The 26,741-nt window shown below is 37.5% G+C and overlaps 1 protein-coding gene across 1 annotated transcript in view; it reads left to right on the forward strand.

Moving 5' to 3' along the window:
- ARIH1 (ariadne RBR E3 ubiquitin protein ligase 1) overlaps positions 1 to 26,741 on the forward strand; it is a 112,324-nt gene that overhangs the window by 60,817 nt on the left and 24,766 nt on the right. Inside the window, exons 4-9 of the mRNA XM_023729819.1 lie at positions 319 to 463; positions 9,392 to 9,484; positions 10,022 to 10,077; positions 20,588 to 20,654; positions 22,012 to 22,118; positions 26,607 to 26,649. Of these exons, the coding sequence (XP_023585587.1) occupies positions 319 to 463; positions 9,392 to 9,484; positions 10,022 to 10,077; positions 20,588 to 20,654; positions 22,012 to 22,118; positions 26,607 to 26,649 (511 nt within the window). The remainder of the gene's footprint in view (positions 1 to 318; positions 464 to 9,391; positions 9,485 to 10,021; positions 10,078 to 20,587; positions 20,655 to 22,011; positions 22,119 to 26,606; positions 26,650 to 26,741) is intronic.

The following is a 26,741-nucleotide window of genomic DNA, read 5'->3' on the forward strand; positions in this document are numbered from 1 at the left end:
ACAGTTTTCATCTGTGAGTTTTAATTGTAGCACTGTTATAATACTAATAGCTTAATTTGCCAGGACTCATATTCAAAAACAAAGGCAAAAAATCAAAACTGCAAAAAAAACAATCTAATTTAATACATATACACCTCTGTTTGCTACAGTTTGATAGCTATACAGCTCTTCTTTGCTCTGAGCAAAAAAGTTACGATCTTTTTTTTTTTTTTTTTCTAAATTCAGTTAGTTGCTGTTCCCTATAGAAAATCAGGTTTTTGGAGAGCTCTAACAGTGTGCTATTGCTGGGCTCTCATCCTTTCTGTTTAAATAATGCAGGTACTTTGATGGAAACCTGGAGAAGCTCTTTGCTGAGTGTCATGTAATTAATCCAAGTAAAAAGTCACGAACACGCCAGATGAATACAAGGTCATCAGCACAGGATATGCCTTGTCAGATCTGCTACTTGAACTACCCTAACTCGGTGAGTATCTGGTAGTTTAAGGCTAGCACTGACACTGTTTCAGAGGGTGAATCAACTTTCATTATTTAGAACAAAGAAAAATTTGGGGGGGCCTGGGATTTTAGTAAAGCAGTATTAAGGAAAGGAGGAGAAAGAATAAAAGCTTGGCTGTCCTTCTCTTTGTTTGTTTTTAAAGCAGCAGCTTGCCCAGTTTGTCATTACATAACTAAATCTTTCCCAAGTTTGTTTAACCACCATGGGAAGAATTGTGTAATACTTAGGCACTGAGTAGAACTGTCTTTCATCCAAATTAAAATAGATTTAAAACTTCAGGGTTGTTTTTTTTTTTTTTTTTTGTAAATACCCAAAACACTTATAACATTGTTTCACAAAGGAACTCTCAAGATTCTTCGTAAGAAAAGCTTTTCACTTACACAAATCCATTCTATTGGAGATTCTTAAATATAGTATGTCAGGAAAGAGTTGGAGCAGAAAACAGGACCATTCGATTGGTGTTTTTCTTTAGTAAATGAGAAGTAATAATGAGATGGATTGACACAGTGGCTGCAACAATGGCCTTAAATATAGCAACAATTGTGAGGATGAAGCAGGACCGGGCAGTGTTTCGTTCTGTTGTACATAGTGTCGAACGGCACCTAACAGCAGCAACAAAAGTATCTTTCAAAATGTATTGAAATAAGATGATTTACTTTGCAGTGTCTAATAGGGAAACTTTATACTCAACTAAATGTAATTTCCCTGTGAAGGCCTTTCTTATTAACAGAGGAAAATTATATTTGTGGCATAAAGGTGTTTAAAAAAACAAAACCCACTGTTGTCGAGTCGATTCGGACTCTTAGCTACCACATAGGGTTTCCAAGGCTGTAAATCTCTACAGAAGCAGGCTGCCACATCTTTTCCTGCAGAGCCACAGTGGTTTTGAACTGCCGTACTTTTGGTTAGCAGTCAGTTGCTTTAACCACTGCGCAGCCAGGGCTCCTTATAAAAGTGTTTAGTTACTTGCAATTCACCCTTTAAGATGTTTCAAGATACCTAAGAAATAACATATTTCTATGACCATTATTATAACTATCATGTTTATATTCTTTGCTCTAGTAGTTAAACAGGTTTTTCTAATAATTATTATATACCAGGTCTTTGACAGCAGTATTATATTTATTTATTTAAATATATTGAAGGTTTTTCTTTGTTATTCTTTGAGTTTTATATGTCTGTCTCTAAAGAGACCCATTTGAAGAAAGGGAGCTAATTTGTATAAGTATGTAGAAAAGCAGTAAGGATTTTTTTTTTTAAAGCAATTAAGTACTCTTAACAGAAATGGAAAAAAATCAGTGAGTTAAATTAATTTAGGAGGTAAAGTACTGAACTGAATTTCCAAATTCCCAAGTTCTGATCATAGTTCTTAACACTAAATATTTGGCTTTGGGTAGGTAAATTTTTAAATCTCATTGGATCTCAGTTTCTTTCAGCTTTCAAATGAATGAGTTGAATAAGATATTCTTTCAGACCTCTTCCATCCTAAGAATCCAGCGCTGGATTTTCGTTTTAATGTGATAAGTGCTGTGAAGGGAGTACAGAGTAGTATGAGGCTGTAATACAAGGGAACTTTAACCCAATTTGGTGGTGAGGAGCTGTCAGAGAAGGCTTACTTGAGGATGTAAACCCTAAATCCTCCTGTTCCTCCTTGGTTTAAGTCTTAATTGTAATTTGACCACTGAAGCTAGTTGCTTACAAATACCGCTGCAGCTTTCTGAGTGCCCTTAGTGTTATCTAGCAGTCTCAACAAACGAAGTTGAAATCATGACAGAAGATTTAGAATATGAATTTTACCTTGCATTTGTAACTGGTGATGGGGAACCTACTGTTCGTTCATTCAGCATGCCGGCTACTGTTCTAGATGTTAGGAACACAATGGAGAATACATAATCTTTGCCTTCAAATAATTTACAGATTAGCTGGGCAAATAATAAAAGACATATTCAGAAAAGAACGGTAAGGGCTTTCATAGGGCAAACACAAGATGTGATACTATGGGAGCATGTTGGAGGAACACCTAATCCAGTTTTGGATCAAGGAGGACGTCCCACGGAAATTGACATTTTAATTAATCTCTGAAATAGGGTAGTTAGGTGAACCAGGAAAATGTAGCAACTCAGAAACCAAAGGAAGAGAATGTGCTTTAAAAAATGGGGAGTGATGATGAACACTGCTAGAAAAGCTTCAGAGAAAAGAAGTGAAAAGTGAATTTGGAATTAAGAAGTTTACTGGTGACCTCGGAAAGTTATTTTAAGTAATGCGATGGGATGGGAAACGCAAGTGCATGGGCTGGAGAATGGTTGACATGGAGATGGGAAAGGAAGTGGAGGCAATAAATGTAAACAAACTACTTTTTCATAGGAAATTTGGCTACATAAGTGATAGGACAAGATAGTGTGAGTTACGGAATTATGGGAGACTGTGCTAAGCATTATCACAAATATTATCATGATGAAACTAGGGCTTTTCCCGTAGTTTTAGACTAATATAGAAGGGTAATTTTAACCTCAGTCTCAGAAGTAAATGTCACCTGAAATCCTTCATGAAACTTTTCTTTATTAATTGGATGGGTAATTTCTTCATTTATATTGTGTGACTGTCATTCACTGCTCTCTTCAAACATTTACACTGCCTTTTATTTAATGTATATATCTTCAATACCTTTATTTTTCTAGAAAGCAGTTTTAGATTATACAGTACCACATGAGAACAGTTTTTTTTAATAAATGCTTTTGGTAGATTAGTTTATAACACTTTTAGAGTTAACTATCCTGGGTAGACTGTCCTTTAAAAACAATTTCCTGAGATTTGGAGCTCTTTACAAATGCATAGTTTTTTTTTTCCCCCCCATCTGTGTTGACTAGGAGCCCTGGTGACGCAGTCCTTAAAGCATTCGACTGTTAACCGAAAGGTCAGCAGTTCGAAACCACCAGCGCCTCTGGGAGAAAGATGTGACTGCTTCTGTAGAGATTTGCAGCCTTGGAAACCCTGTGGGGTCTCTGTGAATCAGAATCAACTCCACAGCAGTGAGTTTGGTTTAGGTGTTGTGACTACTTCAGTGGGTTTTTAACCAGTGAGCAACAGTTACTTCAGAGTAAAGATTTTTAAGTAAACCCCAGTGTTAAGGATTTATAATTCTTAAAGCTGATAAAATGTTTGGCATCAAAGTAGCTTTAGATCCAGCCGTACTAACCCATCTGTCAAATAGGCAGTGTCGCTTGTGCCACAGTATCTTGTGTATTAATTTATGGTGGAACAGTGGTTAAGCACTTGGCTGCTAACCGAAAGGTCGGCAGTTTGAACTGACCAGCACCTCTGTAGGAGAAAGATGTGGGAGTCTGCTTCCGTAAAGATTTACAGCCTTGGAGACCCTAAGGGGCAGTTCTGCTCTGTTTGTAGGGTTGCTGTGAGTCAGAATCAACTTTACGGCAATGAGTAAGGATAAAATTATTTGGCTTAATCTGGGAGATAGGTGACTTAAAATAACAAGAGGTCATCTGGTCTAGTGGTTTTCAGATTTTTCAAAATTATTTTTAACTAAATCCAAAATGTAAAAGACATAAAGGCAGAATTGAAGATTATGAAAGTGGGTCCCCCGCCCCGTGAAATCTTTGTGGTCCTGGGAACGCAGTTTGAAAACATCTGGTTCCAACACTTACCTTCTTCTTTACCCAACTCCATTTTACAAATGAAGAAACTGATGCCCGGATTATTTGCTGTTTCTATAAACACAATGGCTTCAACTTTAAGGATTATAGGGCAACTTCTGATAGAGGAAAGATAATTCTTAATATTCTTTCTGCTATTTGACATTAGTTACTGTGTATGTGAGGTGGGGGGGATAAAGGAATATGATAAAGAGTATGTGTTGTTCTTTTACCTTTCTTCAGACCATTAATTTTTGTTGTAGATAATATTTTATATATTTTTAATGTATTCTTGGTTGGATTTATTTCTGATGTAAACCGGGATAAGTTTGATGAATAGATAATCTGATCCCCAGAGTCAGAGAAAGGCCCAGGGAGCTAGATAGGTGAGCACAAGATAGAAAGGGAAACACACATGCCAAAAGAAGATGAGGGAAAGGAAATCAGACAGATGGGAAGATACCCAGACTTACCCGTGATAATGACACAACTGTTGAATGCAATGAAGTATTCTTCACTAGACCCCAGGTTAGTTTTTTCATCTTTACACATGCACGCATAACTTATTTTGTTTCATCTTGTTATCTGTTTAATTAGGAAAAATACTGAAAAGAAGCCTTGAAAGAATAAAAAGCTTTCTTTTCAGGTAATAGTATAATGGACCTTGAACTAGAAGCCCTAGAGGTCAGGGTTTTACTTAACAGTGATCACTTTTTGTAACCATTGTAATCTTCAACAGATTAGTCTCAGTCTCAAGGTTTCTTATTTGAAAAAAACAATAAGGCACATGAGGATGATTTACGTTTTTAACTTTGGAATGAGTAACATATTACTCTACCGTGTTTTTACTTTCTTGTAGCCTAGAAAATTAAATGAGTAATTTCTTTTATAAGGATCAGCACAAAGCTGGTTCCTATGAGGCAGAGGTTAAAGATGTCCCAAGTGTCTGACTTTTCCAAGCTGCTGTACCACTCCATCATCTCTAACACCAACTACTCCCTCTCTCCTCAGTACTCTCCCTCCTGTCTTTGAATTTCCTGATTCGCTGCAGTATCTCACACAACTCAAGAACCATATAAAGGAAATGGCTTAGGTGGTTGTGGAGGCAGGCAAGTCCCAAATTAGTGGGTCACTTGTAGATTTCTCCCTGGCCCTCAGTCTCTTCCCAAAGTCACTGAGCTTTCTCAATCCGTGGACCAGGAATTCCACTGTGCTGTCACTTGCAGGTCTCTCTTATGGGTCTCTCCTTCTTTGGTGGTGGTGGGCTCTCCTCTCTGATCTGGAATTGGCTCTCTTCTAAGGCAAAACTGACCAGTCCCTTCAGTGGGCCACAATTATCTTATTTGCACAACCCTGCCCAGTCACCTGGGTGGGAGTCACAAAACCATGGCTAGAAGAGCCACACACAAAAGTAATTAATCCCGCCACAAAAATCAAATAGATACAGTCTCTGTGATCTGGTAACAAGTTAATGCCAGAGCTCTTTCATTGATAGGAAGTAATAAGAATAGATTCTTTTGTTTCCCAGATCCTTTTTTTTTACATTGAAGAATACTGACTTCATAAGTATTTACTTTTTACTTGTTCTATGACTTAGAATCATTGTTAATCTGATTAGCACTGCATTTTTAAACTTGATATATATTTTACATGTCATTCTATCCATAACACTGATATATTTCCTTGTGTGCCACTTTCTACACGTTTCCGTATAGTTTAGATGCTATATATAGAATTTTGTATCCTAACTACTTACATCTAATAGCATGAGCAACGTTGGAAATTTCATAAACATTTCAAATAATAGCTAATTAGAAAATATAATGGAATAAAAAGTACCATTTATAAGAGCTACAAAAATAATAAAGTAAGAATAAACTTGGCAAGAAATATAAAAGAGCTATATGAAGAAAACTTTAAATACTAAGGGAAATAAAGGGGTGACTTAAGTATTTGCATAGATTGAAAATAAGAATAGATAGAAACTAGACCTACCAGATAGATGAATGGGTAGATCATTCAAACAGAAAAGAGTCAAACGTGTGAAAGATTATTGTATGATATAGGAGGCATTATCAAATCAGGTAGATTACTCAGTAAATAGTGTACTGACAACTGGGTAGCCATCTGGGATGGAAAGTTAGATTCCTATATATCACGTTATATCAAAGTTAATTTCAGATGGAATATATATGTGTGTGTATATATATGTAAAATATAAAAACCTAAGAAAACATAAGTAGAAGAAAACATGGCAGAGGATGCTTTTCTAAAAACTCAGTCAGAAGCCATAAATTATAGAGCTAAAGTTAGATAGCTGCTGTTCAGTTGACTCTGACTAATACTGACCCTAGGTACAACAGAACAAAACGTTGTCCAATATTATGTTATTCTCAAAATCATTGGTATGTTCAAGTCCAAAGCAAGAGAATTGGACAGTGTTCTGTTGTAGATCATAAATAAAATTTTCATTGGCTAATTTTCATACTGGATTGCCAGACCTTTCTTCCTAGTCTGGTTTAGTCTGGAAGCTCCACTGAAACCTGTCCACCGTAGGTTACCTTGCTTGTATTGGAAATACTGGTAGCATCACTTACAGCATCACAGCAGTATGCAAGCCACCACAGTATTGACAAACTGACATAAGGGTGTTGGAATTATGTAAAAAGCCCTCCTAAATAATTTTAAAAATGCACTGAAAAATAAGCAAAATATATGAAAAAAGTACACAGAAAAAGAAATATGCAGGCCTTAAGTCTTTTTTCCCACTGTTTAACTCATAATAAAAGAAATTCAAAGCAAAGCTAATGAAGTGGCACTTTTCACCTGTTAGATTGGCAAAGTTCAACGAGTTGAATAATAATACTGTGTTGCCATGGGTGTGAGAAACCGAGTACTCTTGCACAATATAAATTGCTGGTAATATCAAATTGTATATGTATACCTACTGTTATTTCACTTCTAAAAAATTATCCTGAGAAAAACACAGTAGTGTAATAGGAAAAACAAGAGACAGTCTAAATGTCCATTAATAGTGGACTGTTTAACAGGACTTCAGATTTTTACTGGAAATCAGACTTACTGGATACACTGAGATTGGAAGAACCCCAGAATCTGTTGCCTAAGGACAACTTTTAAACCTTGAACTGAAACTGTGCTTTCAAGTCATCTTTAAACTAAACAACAGTTTAGGTCAATAAATAATGTTTGTCTTGACCATTGCGCCCTTTTAAAGAATTACCCATAGGAGGTCAAAATGACAACAGTAACTCTGAAGCACAAATGAGAACTTCACTGGACAGAGAGTTAATGGCAGTAAAACAGTATGGGCAAAGATAGTGAGAATGGTGATGCAATGTGAAGTATGCAACCATTGTCAATGAACTCTACAGGTCAAAATTGTTGAATGGGTTTGTGTTTTGTTGGGAATATTTTCACCAAAAAAAAAAATGGACTGTTGAAATAAATTGTGGTACCTTCATACGAACTTTTAAAAGAGGTGGACCCATATGTACAAGTTTGGAACCACATCAGAATCTATTAAGTAAAAAAGGCAAGATGCAGAACGGAGGATGTGGCACTCCTATTGTGGGGGTGTGTGTGTGCATGCTTGAAAGATATGTTTATATGGTTTGTGTGTACATTAGAACATCTGGAAGGATACATAAGAAATTGGAAAATAATTATTGCTTCTGGGTAGAGGACAGGGTTGAGGATGAGGGACACTTGTTTTTCAGTATAAACTCATACTGTTAAAATTGGTTTTAACCGTGTATATATTGCTTATTTAGTTAAATAAAAATAATTTAGTGGTAAATGTTATAAAATACATTCTTATACTATGATAACCATTATTTAAGTTTTTAAAAAATGTGTATAATCCTCCATACTCTCTACTATCATTTGACCATTGGTTCCTGTATTTTTGTGATATTTTTGTAACAGCTTTATTGAGATATAATTCACATACCATACAATCTTCCATTTAAAGTGGTTTTTTAGTATATTTACGGAGTTGTGCAACCATCTCCACAATTAATTTTAGAACATTTTCCTGACCCCCAAAAGAAATTCCATACTCATTAACAGTCAGTCACCATTTCCCCAAGTCCCCAGTCCTCCACAACCACTAATCTACTTTCTGTCTCTATAGATTTGCCTTTTCTGAACCGTTCATATGAATGGAATCATACCGTATATGGTCTTTTGTGATTGATTTCTTTCACTAAGCATAGTGTTTTCAAGGTTCATCCGTGCTGTAGTGTGTATCAATACTTGATTTTCTTTTTATTGCTGGTTAATATTTGATTGTATGGATGTCTCACATTGTATTCATATAACTGTTGATGGACATTTGAGCTGTTATACTTTTTTGCTGTTATGGATAATGCTGTTATGAACATCCGCATACAACTTTTGTTTGAACACCTATTTTCAATTCTGTTGGATATATTCCTAGGAGTAAAATTGCTAGGTTATAATAGTAACTCTATGCTTAACCTTTTGAGACTGTTTCCAAAGTGGCTGCACCATTTTACATTTCCATTAGTGGTGTATAAAGGTTCAAATTTCTCCACATCCTCACCAGCACTCTGTTTTTGGTTATACTTCCCTAGGGGGTGTAAAAAGTCCTTGGGTGGCACAAACTGTTTGCACTTAACTACTAACCCAAAGGTTGACAGTTCGAACCTACCCAGTGACACCACGGAAGGAAAGGCCTGGCAGTCTGCTTCCCTAAAGATTACAGTTAAGAAAACCCTGTGAAGCAGTTCTACTCTGTAACATGTGGGGTCGCCCTGAGTTGCAATCAACTTGATAGCAATGGGTTTGTTTAGGGTTGTTGTTTGTGGGGGGAAGGGGTGGTGGTGGTTAGTGGGTGTGAAGTGATATTTCATTGTAGTTTTGCTTTACATTTCCCTGATGACTGCTGGTATTGAGCATCTTTTTCATGTGCCTCTTGGTGCATGACATATATTTAATACAAGCTTACTATTTCTGAAAATTACAAATTTCTACTGTAGATGCATTTCTCATTAATTGGGTGTTTTGTGTTCAGTGTATTTGCATGTCTGGATTTCACCACCTAGAAGCTCATTTTAGGAGCCCATCTGTTCTGTCAAATTGGACATTTTAGCTACTTTGAGAAATGTGGACCTAATAGAGCCATTTTTTTATTGCGTCAGTGTGTTTAGTGGATTTTTGGATAATATCATTGCTAAAAGTCTGTGTTTTACTTTCGTTGCAGTATTTCACTGGCCTTGAATGTGGACATAAGTTCTGTATGCAGTGCTGGAGTGAATATTTAACTACCAAAATAATGGAGGAAGGCATGGGACAGGTAAAGATGCCAATTTATTTTTCAATTTTTGGTAAATTTTCTACAGTGTTCAGAAATTTTACAAATATGAACAAGTCAAGCTTTCTGGATTATGAATCACATGGGAATTTTTTTTTAAATGCAACTAAAAGATAACAGATTTTTTTCTGTTTACAATGTGACATTCCAGTTATCGATTCAATCTAGGTAATGTTTTCTCGTTCTGTTGTACATAGCGTCACTAGGAGTCGGAAATGACTCGACGGCACCTAACAGCAACAGCAGCAGTGTTTTCTCAGTAGGCATAAATGTTTGTTGAGCAGTTTTGTCTCAGGTGTCTTGTTTTTGGTATTGAAAAACCAATTATTCAGGTCAGCAGTTCTAGTTACTTTATGGTGACAAACACGCACACACTTTCTTTAAATACAAAGGGAAGGATTAAGATCCTATAAATGTGAAGAAATCCTCAAAACCTAGTAAAGTGCCTGGAGATGATAGGCATTCAGTAAATATTTGTTGAATGAAGACATAGTTTGAATTTGAATCAATCTTTTTCAGACTATTTCGTGTCCTGCTCATGGTTGTGATATCTTAGTGGATGACAACACAGTTATGTAAGTATTTTTTATAGATTCTCCATGTTGAATATTGGTTAGTTAGTTAAACCAAATTAACTTTACCTCAGCATCTCAAAGGAGGTGAAACTTTTAAAAAAATATTTTATTGTGTCTTAGGTGAATGTTTACACAGTGAATTAGATTCCCATTTAACAATTTTTATACAGATTGTTCCGTGACATTGGTTACATTTTTTCACGAAGTGTCAAGACTCTCATTATTTCCATTCTGTTTGTTCTGTTTCCATTAATCTAACTTCCCTGCCCCTCCTTAACTTCTAATCTTTGTTTTAGGATAAATGTTGACCATTTGTTCTCACATAGTTGATTATTTAAGGGAGAGGAAGTGACAATTTTAAATTAAGTCTGAAAAGACTTTCTAATCTATATTCTTTTGTACTACAGAAGTCCATTTGTAACTTGGTTAAATGCCCAGTCATTATTCGGATAAACTTGGTAATACATGATAGCTAGCTTTTGGTAAATCATAGAATTGAATAATAGAATATGTCAGTGTATCAGTTGAGGGTGTTCTGGGAAGCACATGCCATGATTGAGTTAGAAGTGAAAGAGATTTATTATGGAGTAGCATTGGTGCAGAATAAAGGCAAGGAGAAGGAGCTGGAGTAGGTAGACCATGTGGCAGATCTGACAGCTGTTAAAGGAGAAAGAGAAGGTAGGAGGAATCGGCAGGAAGAGACTTAGACTGTGGTGCAGCTCTGAGAGAGTCTCTGGCAGCCCAATGTGGAGCACGAGTGTATAGATTGCCTGTAGAGGAGTGTCATACTAAGCAGAAATGACAAGGTCCCAGTACTCTTGCCATGCTCATTCATTGGCTGGGAGTTACACAGGGAGGGAGAGCATGGCCTGGACTTGAACACTGCTGCAGATCCCAAAGGCACTGTAGATGGAGACTGTCAGCTAACTACTCTCCTTGTAGAAGATTCTCTTAAGGGAGAAAAATTTGGAGAAATAAATATAGTTACTTCCTGAGCCTGAGGTAAAATCCCAGGCTACTTAATTCCCTGAGCAATGCCGTTTTCATAACCTCAGGCTACCTAACTGACCTCCCTCCAGGTGAATAAACGGATTGAGGGCTTGAATCCACAAATAAATTATGTAATCAGTCCTGGATAATCGTATATGCAGAAATATATACTTGTGTTTAAGTACTAGGATTTGAAGGTAATAAAAGTAAAAGCAGTTATGGGCTTTAATGAACAAATTTCTTAACCTAATAAAGCCATAAATTGACTTGACCAGCACAGTTTATAAAGTTGACTGATTATGCTCTCTTAACCTCAACCCACTTTGGTTTATTTGAAATATATCACCATTATTGTTAGCTCTGTGTTAATCCTAGTTTTATCTTTCAGTAAATCATATCTTCATTATTGTTTTAAACTAACAAAAATAAGCCTCGTAGTTATCTTGAAGTACTACCTTCCTTCTAGGTTTCTTTATCGTGTCCCTAATGTTTTCTGGTTCCTCATGGATTTCTGACTCTATGTTCTTTTACATATTCAACAAACATTTACTGGTACCCTACTTATTAGCACATATGCACAGTGGAACAAAAAATTAAGGTATAATGCCTTCTCTCAAGAGGTTCACAATAATAAGTAATTACATTGCAGGGTTTAAGTTTTATACATAAAGGTATGTATAAGGTACTGTTAGAAGCAAATTACCTCACCTGAAGAGTTTAGTTAGAGACTTTTACAGAGAGAGTAACATGATAAAAGGAGAAAAAGTTGGGGTTGTAGGCTGAAGGTTAGTATTGGTTAGAGAAAAAAATGCGAATTTTTTTAAATAGGTCACAAACTTCTTTATTAAGTATTTGGCCATAGCTAGAGCACAGAATAGGGAGTTGAGATGAGGATGCAAAGAGTTTGACAGTTTATAATGTATTTTGTCATGGAAAGTTGTTAAGACTGATAATAAGATTTGAGTTTTAGAAATGTACTCACTTCTCACTGACATGGTTAGGTTACGAAGACTGGGTCGTTACGTGAAAATTGACATTATGTGAAAATGGAAGATGACCACATCAGATCACAAAATGGAGGATGACTACATCATTACATAACTGCCAAACCACTGAGAATCATGGCCCAGCCAAGTTGACACATAACCTTATCTATCTATCACAGCCAGCATTACTTTTACCCTGTGTTTCGGAGTTCATTACTGCGAGAATATGTTGTTAATGCGCAAAATAGTCAGATAGTAGGTTTTTTACTATTGTAAATGTGAAATGTCGGATAATGAGATAGTCTATAAGTGTGGAGTAGGTGTACAACTTTGCTGATAACAGTGGAGGGTGCTTTAGAGTGGGCAGTGAGACAAGCTAGAAGGCTGTTGGAGAAGTCTAAACTAAAGACAGTGGTGTGGCAGTTGGGATTCTAATGAGTAATCTGTAGAATTAACACAATTTAGGGACAGAATGGTTTCAGGGTATGAAAAAAAACACTCCAGTATGAGTCTGCAATTTTTAATTCAATCCATTTGGTAGAAAATCGTATCCTTCAGGTTTGGAATCTTAACAGATAAGTAACAGTTGAAGTAATGGGCAAGGAAGCCATCCCACTTGGAATGAGTGTAGAATGACTAACACTTAAGGGGAAAATAGCGGAAGGTGAGGAGTCACTGAAAGACATTTTAAGTGATGCTTTAAGAATTAGGAGAACCAGAAGAGAATAATGCTGTAGGAACCAAGGGAGTAGAGAATCTCAGGAAAAGTCATCAGTGGTGTCATTTCCTGCAGAAATATCAAGTAGAATAGCATAGAAAAGAGACCAGTGGATTTCCCTATTATAAAAGCTGTTTTACTAGAATGGTCAAAGAAGAAGTCAGATTGTTGTGGGTTCAGGTATGAATGGAAAATGGAGTCAGTTTGAAGAAAGGAAGGAAAAGTGTAGTAGTTTGAGGGAGAGTGAAATCCTAGATTATACTCCGGTGGATTGCATATTGGTTTATCTATAGAACACCTTTGGCTAATTCTGTTCATTTGTAAATCAAAGAAGATACGTTGTTTTGAATGCATGAATATGCCAATGCTAATTAGATTTAACAAGCTTTTACAATTTACTGAGGTACTGTTAAGAAGTATTAGAAGTTCTCCTGACAGTGTGTGCAGATTATGGTTCAAACTGTGCACAATGAAGGGCCTAAGTTTCTGGAGAAGTACTTCCGGAGCTCTGGTGGGTGATTCCCAGAGGAACTTGTTTTCATATTTGTCTTACATAATAGGTTTCTGTGTAAGATTTTAGATGGGAAATGGATAAAATAACAAAATATTTCTAACACATAAAACAAATGTGGCTAATTTCCTTCCTACCAAAAGGGCTCTTACAAATCAGTAGGAAGAGGAAATTACCATAAACATAAGCTGTCACTCCTAGTTAAATAAATGCAAGCCAAAATTAGATATTCCCCCTTTAAACCTTTTTTTTTTTTCTTTAAACCATTTTAGATTGATAAAGATTAAGGAATTTGCTAGTGCCTAATGTGAGTAAGGATAGATTTAACAGAGGGTATAAACTGTTGTAGCCTTTTTTGTAATGCAGTTTGGCAATTTCTGAAAATTTGTATGCTCTTTGACGTTTCACTCAGTAGTTTCACCACTCTGAATATGTCATTGCACTGCCTTCTCACCTCTGTTGTTGTTTTTGGTCTTGTCTTTTCTCAGATTCCACTTTCTAGCCACCCAGAACTTAGTTTCTTGAAAGTAGTGTGCCTTTTATTGCATTTGATTTGTATCTTAGTCTCCTAGGGCTCCCATAACAAAATACTACAAAGCGGGTGGCTTTAAAGAACAGATTTATTGTCTCACAGTCCTGGAGGCTAAAGTCCAAATCAGGGTATCTGCCATGTCTATTCCTTCTGAAGGCTTTAAGAGAGGAACTGTTTAATGCCTCTCTACTAGTTTCTGGTGGTTGCCAGCAATCCTTACCATTCCTTTGTTGCTTATAGATGCATCTGCCTCCATCACAAGGCATCTCTCTTCCTCCTGTGTGTGTCTCCGTTTCTCTGCCATTTTTTTTTTTTAATGAGATACTAAGAAGAGATTAGGATTGGACCCACCCTGTATGACCTCATTTGATTTAATTGATAGCAGCAACAAAAACCTATTTCCATACAAGGTCACATTCATAGTTACAGGGAGTAGAATTTCAGTATATCTTTTTCGGAGACACAGTTCAATCCGTAACAGTTTGGTTTACTTTTTTGTCTACTGCCTGCTGGTTTTCTCGCATACAGTATTCTTCCTGTTTTGCTCTTCTCTCCACTTAACCTATCCATCCTCTTATTCTTTCTTCAGGCCTTGGCTTAGGTTTTAATTTTGGCTTGGACAGACATCCTGTCAGCTCCTTAGCTCCCCCATATTTCCCTTACTTTATACTTTTGTAATTGCCTATATTTTTGTCTGTGTTTTTTTCTTAGGCCATAAGCTGTATAACAGAAGGTACCCTGTTTATGTTGACTGAATCCTTTGCTTATTTCCATTTGGGATGTGAGGCTGTAACCTTGGAAACACTACACTGAAAGTATTTATTTACTCTTAATGCTTCTTAGACCCATATTCTTGAGAGTAGTGATTCAATGGATTCACCTTTTTATTCTTTTGTAACTGGCAGATAATAGATACACATCTTTGAATAAGTAACTGGAAATATATTATTCTCCCTTGCCTTCATAAACATGTCATCATTGCAAACTCAGTGATTGATTTGAGCTATACCATCAAGGCTGTTAGGCTAAGTGGGACTCCTCTATACCATGGCCTCATATACCTATGCTTCCTAATTCAAAAAGGTAACAATGTACTTTCAGAACTTTTTCTTTGTCCCAAGATTTATCCTTGTTGCTTTCATAATATTAATGAAAGCGATTTCTGTTAATTATGTATCACTTGAGACCAAATACATTTCTATTTCTATTAATCTTAGCAGTTTATTGGTTTTTTTATGTAAAGTTATTTAGGGTCTAAATTTCCTGTACTATATATACTGTCTCTAGTAATCTGAGGGATGGTAAAGATAAGACTGAATCTGTGAAGACTTTCAAGACCTTCAAGTAGTATGTTTAGTTTCATCTTGATTGGTTAATCAGTGATTGCATTAACACGTCTTAGTTATCTAGTGCTGCTACAACAGAAATACCACAAGTGGATGGTTTTAATGAAGAGAAGTTTATTTCCTCATAGTCAAAGTAGGCTAAAAGTCCAAATTCAGGGTGTCAGCTCTAGGGGAAGTCTTTCTGTCTCTGTTGGCCTTCTCATCAGTGTTCCCCCAGACTAGGAGCTTCTTTGCGCAGGGACCCCGGTCCAAAGGAGGCACTCTGCTCCTGGCACTGCTTTCTTGATGGTATGAGGTCCCCCTGTCTCACTGCTCACTTCTGTCTTTCATATCTCAAGAGATTGCCTCAGGACACAGTTCAGTCTTGTAGATCAGGTCTTGCCTTACTAACACAACTGCCACCCATCCTCCCTCATTAACATCATAGAGGCAGGATTTACAACATATAGGAAAATCACAACAGTACCAGGAATCATGGCCCAGCCAAACTGATATACACATTTTTGGGGGGACATAATTCAAACCATGACAACACACATCTGGAATTGTGATTTTCTGATTCAACATCCTATGAGGTGTGTTTAAAAATGTTTCATATATGGGTTTTAGAAACAGACAAGAAGAGGTGATGGCAGGAACTCATTATCACTCATTTCTAGCAGACTTAATGCCAGATGCTTTGTTAAAGGCTTAACCTGCTGTAAAAATGGTACTGCGAGGGTGTCTGAGCTCCTCTAATTTCACAAAGGGAGTGGAGAATCAAGATCAGTGGCCCAAGGCTGATTCCTATGAGGCAGAAGTCAAACATACCACCACCCTCCAACCTTTTTACCAATTCTGACACCAGCTGTCCCTCCCATGGCACTCTCTACTTCTCTGCTGAGCTCAATAAATTGTTGAACTCACAGACAATACTTAACGATTATGGGATTTATTATGGAAGTAACAGGTTACAGTTCAGGATCAGAAACGACTAAGGGTACAATTCTTTGATCAGGACAGCTTCTTCTCAGTCATGCTCACAGGCAGGCCTCTCCCTGGCCCTCAGCCCCTTGGCCCCTTGGCCCCTCTGCCCCTCAGGCCTCTTGGGCCGGCCTAGCCTCTTCCCTGCTTGGGTAAGTGTTACAAAGTTTTTTAGCTACACCGGTAAGTGCCCAGAGGCACCCTACTCTGCCAGTAAGCCTCAGGCGCTCAGCTTTCTAGATCCGTGGGTTGGTGAGCGTAGTTCTGCCAAGTACCCCGAGGCACCCTACTTGCCAGCAAGCCGCCTCCCTGAAGGTGCTCAGCTTTCTCGCTCCGCGGGTCTGTGCCGTCTCCTGCCAGTCTCCTGGTTCTGCTGCTTCTGCTGCCACTGTTTCTCTGCGGCTGCTTCTCGCCGTCTCTAGCCATCTCTGGTGTTAAACACCTCTCTCTGTCTCTTGTTCTAGGAGGTTCTCAGCACAAGGATCCTGGGTCCAAAGGACACGCTCCACTCCTAGTTGTTCTTTCTTGATGGTAGTGAGGTCCCTCCTTTCCACCTCTAGGATGGCTTATTTTAAGTCTAGTGGGATGGCAAAATTGACCAGTCCCCTCATTAGGATTCCATATACCTTATTTGCATGGTCCAGTCCCCTTGGTGGACCGTAAGCACCTTATTTGCATAGTTTCACCCAATCTTTTGGTGAGAGTTATAAGACAATGGCTATAGAAAGGCCATATAAAAGTAATCCATTGCACTGCATCTCCTACACAGGATTTTTTTAAAAATAGTTCTAAGGATCATGGTGTAAATAACGTATACATCTGTCGGCTAATTTCCCACTCTTTTGAAAAGGACAGAAATGTTCTTTTTTAAAAAAATTAGTTTAAAATTAAATAACTTAAATGCTGTTCTTTAATGGATACTTCCTGTTCCATCAGCTTTAAGCAGTATATCTTAACTCCCTACAATGTCTAAGGTGAGGAAATCAGTGCTCAGTACTGTCCTTCACCATTATCTTTTCCACCTCCTAATTTCTATTAGCTGTATAATATTGATTTATTCAAGACTGCTGTATAAGGCATGGTTTAACAGTTGGTATAGTAAAAACATCCTTGCGTTTAATGTCACTTGATTTCAGTCACAACTCTCCAGTTGTCTCGTTTGTAAAAATGAGGTCTCATCTTAAAACTCAAGAGTAGTTAAATGCATCTGACTCTGTGTAGCATATAAAAGTCATTTTATTTACCTTCATCAAGAGCTGCCTTGTATTATCAGAGTTGGCATAATGTAAGTCATTCTGTACTGTATGTGTTGGCAACAGGTCTTTGTCAAGAGAATGGACTAGTTAATGGCCAGGGTGATGCTTGCCTTCTTCTTAGAAGTATTTACTCTCAAGAATGGGAGGTCACTTTCTTTCCCTCCCCTGTTACCATGTAAACTAAGTTGGAAATAACTGTGGCTGACCTTTGTTCTTGCCAGTCCTTGTGAACCCAAATAAGGTTTTATATCTTCTGAAGTTAGGGTCATACCCATTGCCGTCGAGTCTATTCCAACTCTCAGTGACCCTATAGGACAAGGTTTCCAAGGCTGTAATCTTCATGGGAGCAGACTGCCACATCCTTCTTCCAGGAAGCGGCTGGTGAGTTCGAACCACCAACTTTTTGGTTACCAGCCGAGCGCTTAACCACTGCACCACCAGAGCTCCTTAAGCTAGGGTCTGCTGTAAGAAATTGTTCAAGAGTTTGTCACATCAAAGAAGCATTATGGGTAATAGAAGAGGCATCTGACTTTGGGTCTGGTTGTTTTACTAGTTTTTTTTTTTTTGGAGGTGTGATTCAAGTAACATAAAATTCATTATTTTAACCATCTTGAAGAATACAATTCCTTGGTTTATAGGGCATTCACAATGTTGTAAAACCATCACAACTGATTCCAGAACATTTTCATCACCCCAAAAAGAAACCCTATACCATTAAGTAGTAACTCCCCATTCCCTTCTCCCCCAGCACCTGGCAACCATTTATCCGTCTCTCTGGCTTTGCCTAGCCCTGGTGGTGCACTGGTTAAAGTGCTCAGCTGCTAACCAGAAGTTAGGCAGTTAGAACACTGTGGGAGAAAGATGTGGCAGTCTGCTTCTGTAAAGATGTACAGCCTTGGAAGCCCTATAAAAAACCAAACCCGTTGCTGTCGAGTCGATCCTGACTCATAGTGACCGTATAGGACAGAGTGGAACTGCCCCATAGGGTTTCCATGGAGCACCTGGTAGATTCACGCTGCTGACCTTTTGTTTAGCAGCCGTAGCTCTTAACCACTGCACCACCAGGATTTCCTGTGGGGCAGTTCTACTCTGTCCTGTAGGGTCACTATGAGTTGCAGTCGACTTGAGGGCAATGGGTTTGGTTTTTTGGGTTTAGGATTTGCCTGTTCTGGACATTTTATGTAAATAGAACCATACAATATGTGACCTTCTGTGTCTGGCTTCTTTCACTTAGTGTAATGTTTTCAAGGTTCCTCCATGCTGTACTATGTATCTGTACTTCATTCCTTTTTATAGCTGGATCATATTCTTTTGTGGGGTTATTCCACAATTTGTTTATTCATTCATCCATTGATGGACATTTGAGTGGTTTCCACTTTTTGCTTATTATGAATAATGTTGCTATAAACATCCATGTGCAAGTTTTTATTTGAACACCTGTTTTCAGTGTTCTTGAGTATATACCTAGGATTGGAATTACTGGGTCATATGGTAATTCTGTGTTAACTTTTTGAGGAACTGCCAAACTCACTAATTATTTTTGGACCTCAGTTTCAACATCTGTAAAATGTAGAGGTTTTGTCTTTTAAAAAATATTTATTGAATCCCTTCTATAAGCCAGACAACATGCTGGACACACAGGGATCTTTTCACAGAGCTTAAATGTATCTGACTTTTAACCTGGATGGTGCAAACAGTTAATACGTTCAGCTGCTAACAGAAAGGTTGGAGGTTTAAGTCTACCCAGGGGCTCCTCAGAAGAGAGGCTGGTGATCTACTTTTGAAAAATCAGCCATTGAAAATCCTAAGGAGCACAGTTCTGCTCTGGGAAACACAGAGTCGCTAGGAGTCAGAATCCACTTGATGGCACCTGGTTATTGTCTGGTTGGGGTTAGGGGAGCAGGAAAACAGACATTAAACAAATGTAAATTCTATAAAGGAAATGTATAGGGTTCCATGAGAGAACTGAACTCTTCATATCTAAACTGGTGTAAGCAGTTGTCGGGGAATGTCTCCTTGAGTGAGTACTGTTAACACTTTGACAATATATTTTGGCTGAGTGAAGTAATAACGTCTGATGTTTGTTGATTGCTTATTCTTTGGCAGACACTGTTCTAATCTTACAACTATATTTCTATTACTCATTTTACAGATTAGTAAACTAAGGTATGAAGAGGTCAGATAATTTGCCCGTAATTCATACTAGTGAGTTTTAAAGCCAGTATTCAAACCCAGGCAGTCTCACCTCAGAGCCCCAGCATGTTATACTTCTCTTTCCTTTCCAAGGGAGGTAGCCCTATGCAAAGCCTCTGATGAAGGGTGTTGCTTACTATTTTTGAGGAAAGATAAATGTAACTAGAGTATACTTAAAGTGGCACAGGAGCAGTGGGGTTCTGTGGAAAGAGAGCAGAGCAGTAGGATATGAAGTTTAACAGTGAGATGTGGCCAAACTATACAGTGCTTTCTTGGTCATGTTAAAGATCTTAATGGGATTGGACTGTGTGCATAGTTGATACAGTTCTTCCTGCTTTTTGGCAGTGGTTACTTTATTTTTTTCTGTTTTGACACCATTTTCTTATAACACAGTCTGAGAGGTGTTTAACAAGAAACTAATGAAGCTTAAGCTTCAGGTTCCTCACTTTCATGGGCCCCTATGAATTCTAGAAATTATTGTGAATTATAGAATGTTCTAGGTGGCTAAGAGAAGCAAAGTTGTAATCACTAAACATTTCTGGTAAATTACCAAAAGAGATCCAGAAAAAGGCCCTCAAAACCTGGATCCATTCCTTAACATTCTTGTCAACAACATGTCTCTCACACTTAACTTGGAATGGGGTTCCTGGGGAGGAGCAAACTGCTGAGAATTGCTATCTGAAGGCAAGATGTCAGAGTCAGAAGACTCTGAAAGGGACCTACACTTGGCAATAGTTGGTAAATCATTAGGCTGTAATACAAACTAGGTAAAAATAAAATGTTTAGAGTATAGGAAACACGGGGGCGGAAAAGGCTACCAAAAGAAAATTATAGAAACTTGGAAATTACTGTTTTGATTAGTACAATTAGATTTGTTGATAACATATGTGCATTTCATTATTTTCAGTTTAGGGCAGTTTGTATAGCCATGGCATAAACAGTTTTTATTATATTTTATAAATGTGGAACCTGGTTGAAAACTTCCTAATGAACAATTTTTATTCTTTGGTTTTAGGCGCCTGATCACAGATTCAAAAGTTAAATTAAAGTATCAGCATTTAATAACCAATAGCTTTGTAGAGGTAAGTGATTTCTCCTGAATTTTCTTTCCTTTAATGTAGAGTTCTGTTTGTTAATCCAAATATTACTGTTTGTCTCATATACTTCTGTTAGTAAGAGACATCTTTTTACTATACACTTGGGTTATGGGTTTTACTTATGAAGCATACCAAAACATCTTTATTCTCAAAAGAACATGGCAAACCAATAAGTAGATCTCTTTTCAGAGATCTTGAGCTGGATATTAAATTATTTTTACAGTATTCATCCTTTATCCCTCTTAATTCCTAGTGGAGAATTGTAGCAATCATGTGGTGTTTAATCATGTTTGGGAGTCTGACTCTGCTACATCTCTGCTTGTTTTAGGTTTCTTTGCCAGTAGTTATTTGTTTTTGTGATGTTTCTTCTGTATATCAGAGCAGAGATTGGCAAACTGCTGCCTGCCTGATTTTGTAAATAAAGTTTTACTGGAACACATCCATACCCATTCCTTCTGTGACAACTTTTGCATTACAATGCCAGAGTTGAGTAGTTGCTACAGAGACTGTATGTCCCCCAAAGCCAGCTGTCTGGCTCTTTACAGAAAAAACGTGCCAATCCCTGTGTAAGGGCATCAGTGTAACTTGATGTTTTAATTCTAGCAAGTAATTTTTATTTCTGTTAAGGATTAAACTGAAGGTGGTCAGATCTTCTAGACAGCATATTTTAGGAATAGTATTTTTCTGAGATGGACAGTGGACTTTTGAGTTCTGATGCAGAGTGTAACTAGAGCTATGTTTGGTTCCACGATAAAAACACTTCAAAGTTATATTTCCTTTTGTGATACTAAAATAAAGTGTTCTGCCTGTGATTTAGGAACTGGCTTTTGATTCTTAGAAGAGCTTCTTACGGTCAAGGAGAAAAATTTCTTATATATCCCTTAACTTGTCTCAAGCTAATTTTTTTAGTATCTAACCATCTTCCCCAATTAGAAGCATATCTGATTTCTTGCATCTTATGAAAATTGCCCCGAAATAGAACCATAAACAAATTAATGGTCATTAATGATTACATAATGGGTAATTATCTTAAACTTTCTCAGTGATGTTTTGAAGATAGAACAAGAGATACCATATTTCACATATTCTATAAAACTATGTCTTTAAGGTTTCTATAATCTTGGGAAAATAATGCATCCAGAAGCATTGCCATAGAAGACTAAAGTTTCGTTGGCAAGTTTTTATATGCTTGTGTCACCATTACCCCCTTCCCTCTCAAGCAGATCCTTCACCTTGCACACTAGGGAAGCAGTATAAATAATTGCTTGGTGTCCTAGAAATAAAAATTACTTGTATTATGATTTAATTTGTTGTCGTTTTTATTTTCCTACTTGTGTTTCAGTGCAATCGACTGTTAAAGTGGTGTCCTGCCCCAGACTGCCACCATGTTGTTAAAGTCCAGTATCCTGATGCTAAACCTGTTCGCTGCAAATGTGGGCGCCAATTTTGGTAAGCAAGTGATTTCCTAAATTGGAATAGTGCATATAGCTTTTCTATTGCTGCGACTTATTCTTGGCAGTAAAATAGTAGGAAAAAAAAAATGTTTACTTCAGACGGGGAGGTGTGAGTGATGTTGTTTTAAAATAGTGTATATTTCTTTTAAATAAGAATTGGATGATGGTTAATGTAACTAAATTGTACATGTAGAAATTATTGAATTGGTTTATCTTCTGCTGTGTGTATTCTCAACAAAAATTAATTAATTTTAAAAATGGCGAAGAAGCCATGTCTTACACAATTTTTCTTCTTCCCTGCTGCTCTGACTTTTGGATGTATTTTCTTGTGGGGGAAAAAAATGCAGCTATAATGACATCTTCCTGTAAGCTCATCTGTAAGCTGTATGGCAGCAACTTACAGATCTGGAACAGAAACTCAGTCCTTCTTGTTTCTGGTCTATTGCTTATTTTGTCAAATTACATTTGGTTCCTTATGGCTTTTGCTCTCCTTTCAAATTATATCTTAGAAAATGAAATACACAATTAGGATTTTTTTTTTACTTTCTTTATTTTGACGAGTTTACTCTTACTCCTAGAAGGAAAACATGTAGATAAATTTGGAAAGATGTAACATGGTTGATTAAATATGGTTTTCCTGTGTCTCCTCTGGCCCCAGTTTTCTTGCTAACCTGGGCTCTTGGAGTTCTGTAGCACATTCTCCAGCCTCTGTATTCTATATTTTACTTACCAGGAAATTTCCACATATTAGAAAGTTAAAATCTTCCATTCCTTTGAGGATCTCAAAGGAATGAGAAGCCAAGTCAAGCTAAGGGGCTCTGGAGCTAGCAATACTATGTCTTGTTGGTATTCTGTATCTTTTTTTTTTAAATCTCCAAACATCCGCAGAATTAGAATTAAACATCATTTTTAATAAATATTTCCATAAAGAACAGATAAACTCACTGAGATTAAATACGTATAAAATACATGGCTGTTCTGATAAGTAGTTGATTCCAAGATTAAATATGAATTGTTTAAGAATCTACCCTATTGTCAAAGGGTGGAGTCTGATTGATTCCATGTTGTTGTTAGGTGCCGTTAGGCTTCCTGTCTAACCTTTTGAGTTGCTGTTGTCAATTTGATCCTATATGTTGTTGTTGTTGTTAGGTGTCATTGAGTCAGTTCTGATTCATAGCGACCCTGTGTACAACAGAATGAAACACTGCTTGGTCCTGAGCCATCCTCACAATCATTGTTATGCTTGAGCCCATTGTTGGCAGCCAGTGTGTCAGTCCATCTCGTTGAGGGTCTTCCTTTTTTTCACCAAGCATGGTGTCCTTCTCCAGGGACTGGTCCTTCCTGACAACATGTCCACAGTATGTGAGATGAAGTCTCACCATCCTTACTTCTAAGGAGCATTCTGGCTGTACTTCTGCCAAGACAGACTGTTCATTCTCTGGCAGTCCATGGTATATTTAGTATTCTTCACCAAAACCGTAATTCAAATGCATCAGTTCTTCTTCGGACTTCCTTATTTGTTGTCCAGCTTTTACATGCATATGAGGCGATTGAAAATACTGTGGCTTGGGTCAGCTACACCTTAGTCCTCAAGGTGACATCTTTGCTTTTTAACACTTTAAAAGGTCTTTTGTAGCAGGTTAGCCCAATGCAATATCTCATTTGATTTCTTGACTGCTGCTTCCATGGGCATTGATTATGGATCTCAGTAAAATGAAATCCATGACAACTTCAGTCTTTTCTCCATTTATCATAATGTTGCTTGTTGGTCCAGTAGTAAGGATTTTTGTTTTCTTTATGTTGAGGTGTAATCCATACTGAAGGCTGTGGTCTTTGATTTTCATCAGTAAGTGCTTCAAGTCCTCTTCACTTTCAGGAGGCAAAGTTGTGTCATCTGTATATCACAGGTTGTCAGTGAGTCTTCCTCCAATCTTTTTCATATAGTCTAGCTTCTCGAATTATTTGCTCAGCGTACAGATTGAATAAGTATGGTGAAAGAATGCAACCCTGATGCACACCCTTCCTGATTTTGAACCATGCAGTTTCCTCTTGTTCTGTTCAAATGACTGCCTCTTGGTCTCTGAACAGGCTCCACATGAACACCATTAAGTGTTCTGGAATTCCCATTCTTCACCATGTTACCCTTAATTTGTTATGATCCACACAGTTGAATGCCTTTGCATAGTCAATAAAACAACAGGAAAACATCTTTCTGACATTCTATGCTTTCAGCCAAGATCATCTGACATCAGCAATGATATCCCTTGTTCCACGTCCTCTTCTGAATCCGGCTTGAATTTTTGGCAGTGTCCTGTCCATGTACTGCTGCAACCATGTGTTAAATTATACTCAACAGAATTTTACTTGTGTGTGATATTAATGATATTGTTTGATAATTCCCGCATTCTTTTGGATCATTTTTCCTTGGAATGGGCACAAATAGGTTCTCCTCCAGTCGGTTAGCCAGGTAGCTGTCTTCTAGATTTCTTGGCATATACAAGTGAGCACTTCCAGCTTTGCGTCTGTTCAGTGAAACATCTCAATTGGTATTCTGTCAGTTCCTGAAGGCTTGTTTTTCGCCAGTGCCTCCACTGCAGCTTGGACTTCTTCCTTCATTACCATCGGTTCTTGATCGTATGCTACTTCCTGAAATGGTTAAACGTTGACCAGTTCTTTTTGGTACAGTAACTCTATTCCTTTCATCTTCTTTTGAAGCTTCCTGCATTATTCAGTTTTTTGCCCATCGGTCCTTTAACATTGCAACTCGAGGTTTGAATTTTTTCTTCAGTTCTTTCACCTTGAGAAATGTTGAGTATGTTCTCTTTTGGTTTTTTAACTTCAGGTCTTTGCACATTGCATTATAAAACTTTGTCTTCTTGAGCTGCCCTTTGAAATCTTCTGTTCAACTCTTCATCATTTCTTCTTTTTGCTTTAGCTACTGTATGTTCAAGAGCAAATTTCAGAGTCTCTGGATTGATTGATTCCATATGTACTTTCAAATGTATTTTTAGTATGAAACATTAACAGAAATATAGAGACTAACAAGATAACCACCTAGATATCTACAACCTAGCTTTATCAAAATTAGTTTTTTTGTTTTTGTTGAAAAGTGAAATACAACAGATAAACATTTGAAGCCCATTAGTCCTCTGCTCCATCCCATTCCCCATCTTCCTCTCCAGAAGTAACCATTATCAGGACTTTATTTAAATCAATAGTTTGTCTTCTGTGCAAAGAATTTTTGACATTCCCAAATTACTTGCGAGTCCCTGGGTGGCATAAATGGTTAAGTGCTTGATTACTAGCCAAAATGTTGGTAGTTCGAACCCACACAGGGGTGGCTCAGAAGACTTGCCTGGTAATCTACTTCCAAAAGGTCACGGTCTTGCAAACCCTCTGTAGAAGTTCTGCTCTGCACCCATGGGGTCAGCATGAGTCGGAATCGACAGCAGCTGGTTTGGTTTTGGTTTAGAGAACATTTAGCCCCCGTCTTTTTTTTTTTTTTTTTAAACCTTGACTGGTACCACTTCTCTTTACAAGGCTGTAGTTTATTTATTTGGCTTATGCAAAGATGTGACCTGTTTGATGATTTCCACATAGTTTACTATGCATTTGTATTAAACTATATTACAAAGTCAGACTCTTACTCTTCATTTGGGGTATTAAATAAAAGATTAAGTATATACTGATGAAGCATTGGCTGAAATTTAAGTTGTAAATACCGTCTGAGATGCCTTAGCAACAATTATTAAATTAATGAAAATGATTTCAGTTTGTTTTTAATTGGAATGGTTACAGCAAAGAACTCTAGATATAAAAACTATCAGATCAATACATGTCTAGATAAACTGATTTTCCTTTTTTTCTTTTTTTGGCCTTATCAGTTTGGTAGCTCTTTAGATAGATATTATGAAATTGTCATTGAAGCATGTCTATGCTTTTATAGTCATTCATTTCACACATATTGATTGAGTGCCCACTACATACTAGTCGTAATGCTAAATTCTAGGTAGTTTACTGTAGTATAAAACAGAAATGATTCCTGCTCTTGTAATTGCCAGTCACTAGAAATTGGTGGGGGCAGTGGTGGTTCAGTGGTAGAATTCTTTTCCTTCTATTTGGGAGACCGGGATTCGATTCCTGGCCAAGGCACCCTCTAGCACAGCCACCACCCATCTGTGGAGTGGAGGCTTACATATTGCTGTGATGCTGAACAGGTTTCAGTGGCGCTTCCAGACTAAGACAAACTAGGAAGAAAGGCCTGGTGATCTGCTTCTGGAAAATCAGCCAGTGATAAACCCTATGGGTTACGACAGTTCGATCCTGATGTGCATGGGGCTACCGTGGGTTGGGGCCAAATCGAAGGCAGCCAACAACAGAAATTGATGGAAATACCAACCATGAAACTGGTTGGTTGGTTGGTTTTGTTTATTTACTTAAAGTAGGTAGGACTTACTTCTTTTAACCCTTTGTCACTTAACAGCTTTAACTGTGGAGAAAATTGGCATGATCCTGTTAAATGTAAGGTGAGTTTATCTGGCATTTTCATTTTAAAATAATGTTATGGGGCATTTCTATGACTTCGTGACTAAAAATCACAGCCCATGATTTTATCTAT

This window comes from Trichechus manatus, unplaced genomic scaffold, assembly GCF_000243295.1.
Source record: "Trichechus manatus latirostris isolate Lorelei unplaced genomic scaffold, TriManLat1.0 scaffold00030, whole genome shotgun sequence".
Lineage (NCBI taxonomy): Eukaryota > Metazoa > Chordata > Mammalia > Sirenia > Trichechidae > Trichechus > Trichechus manatus.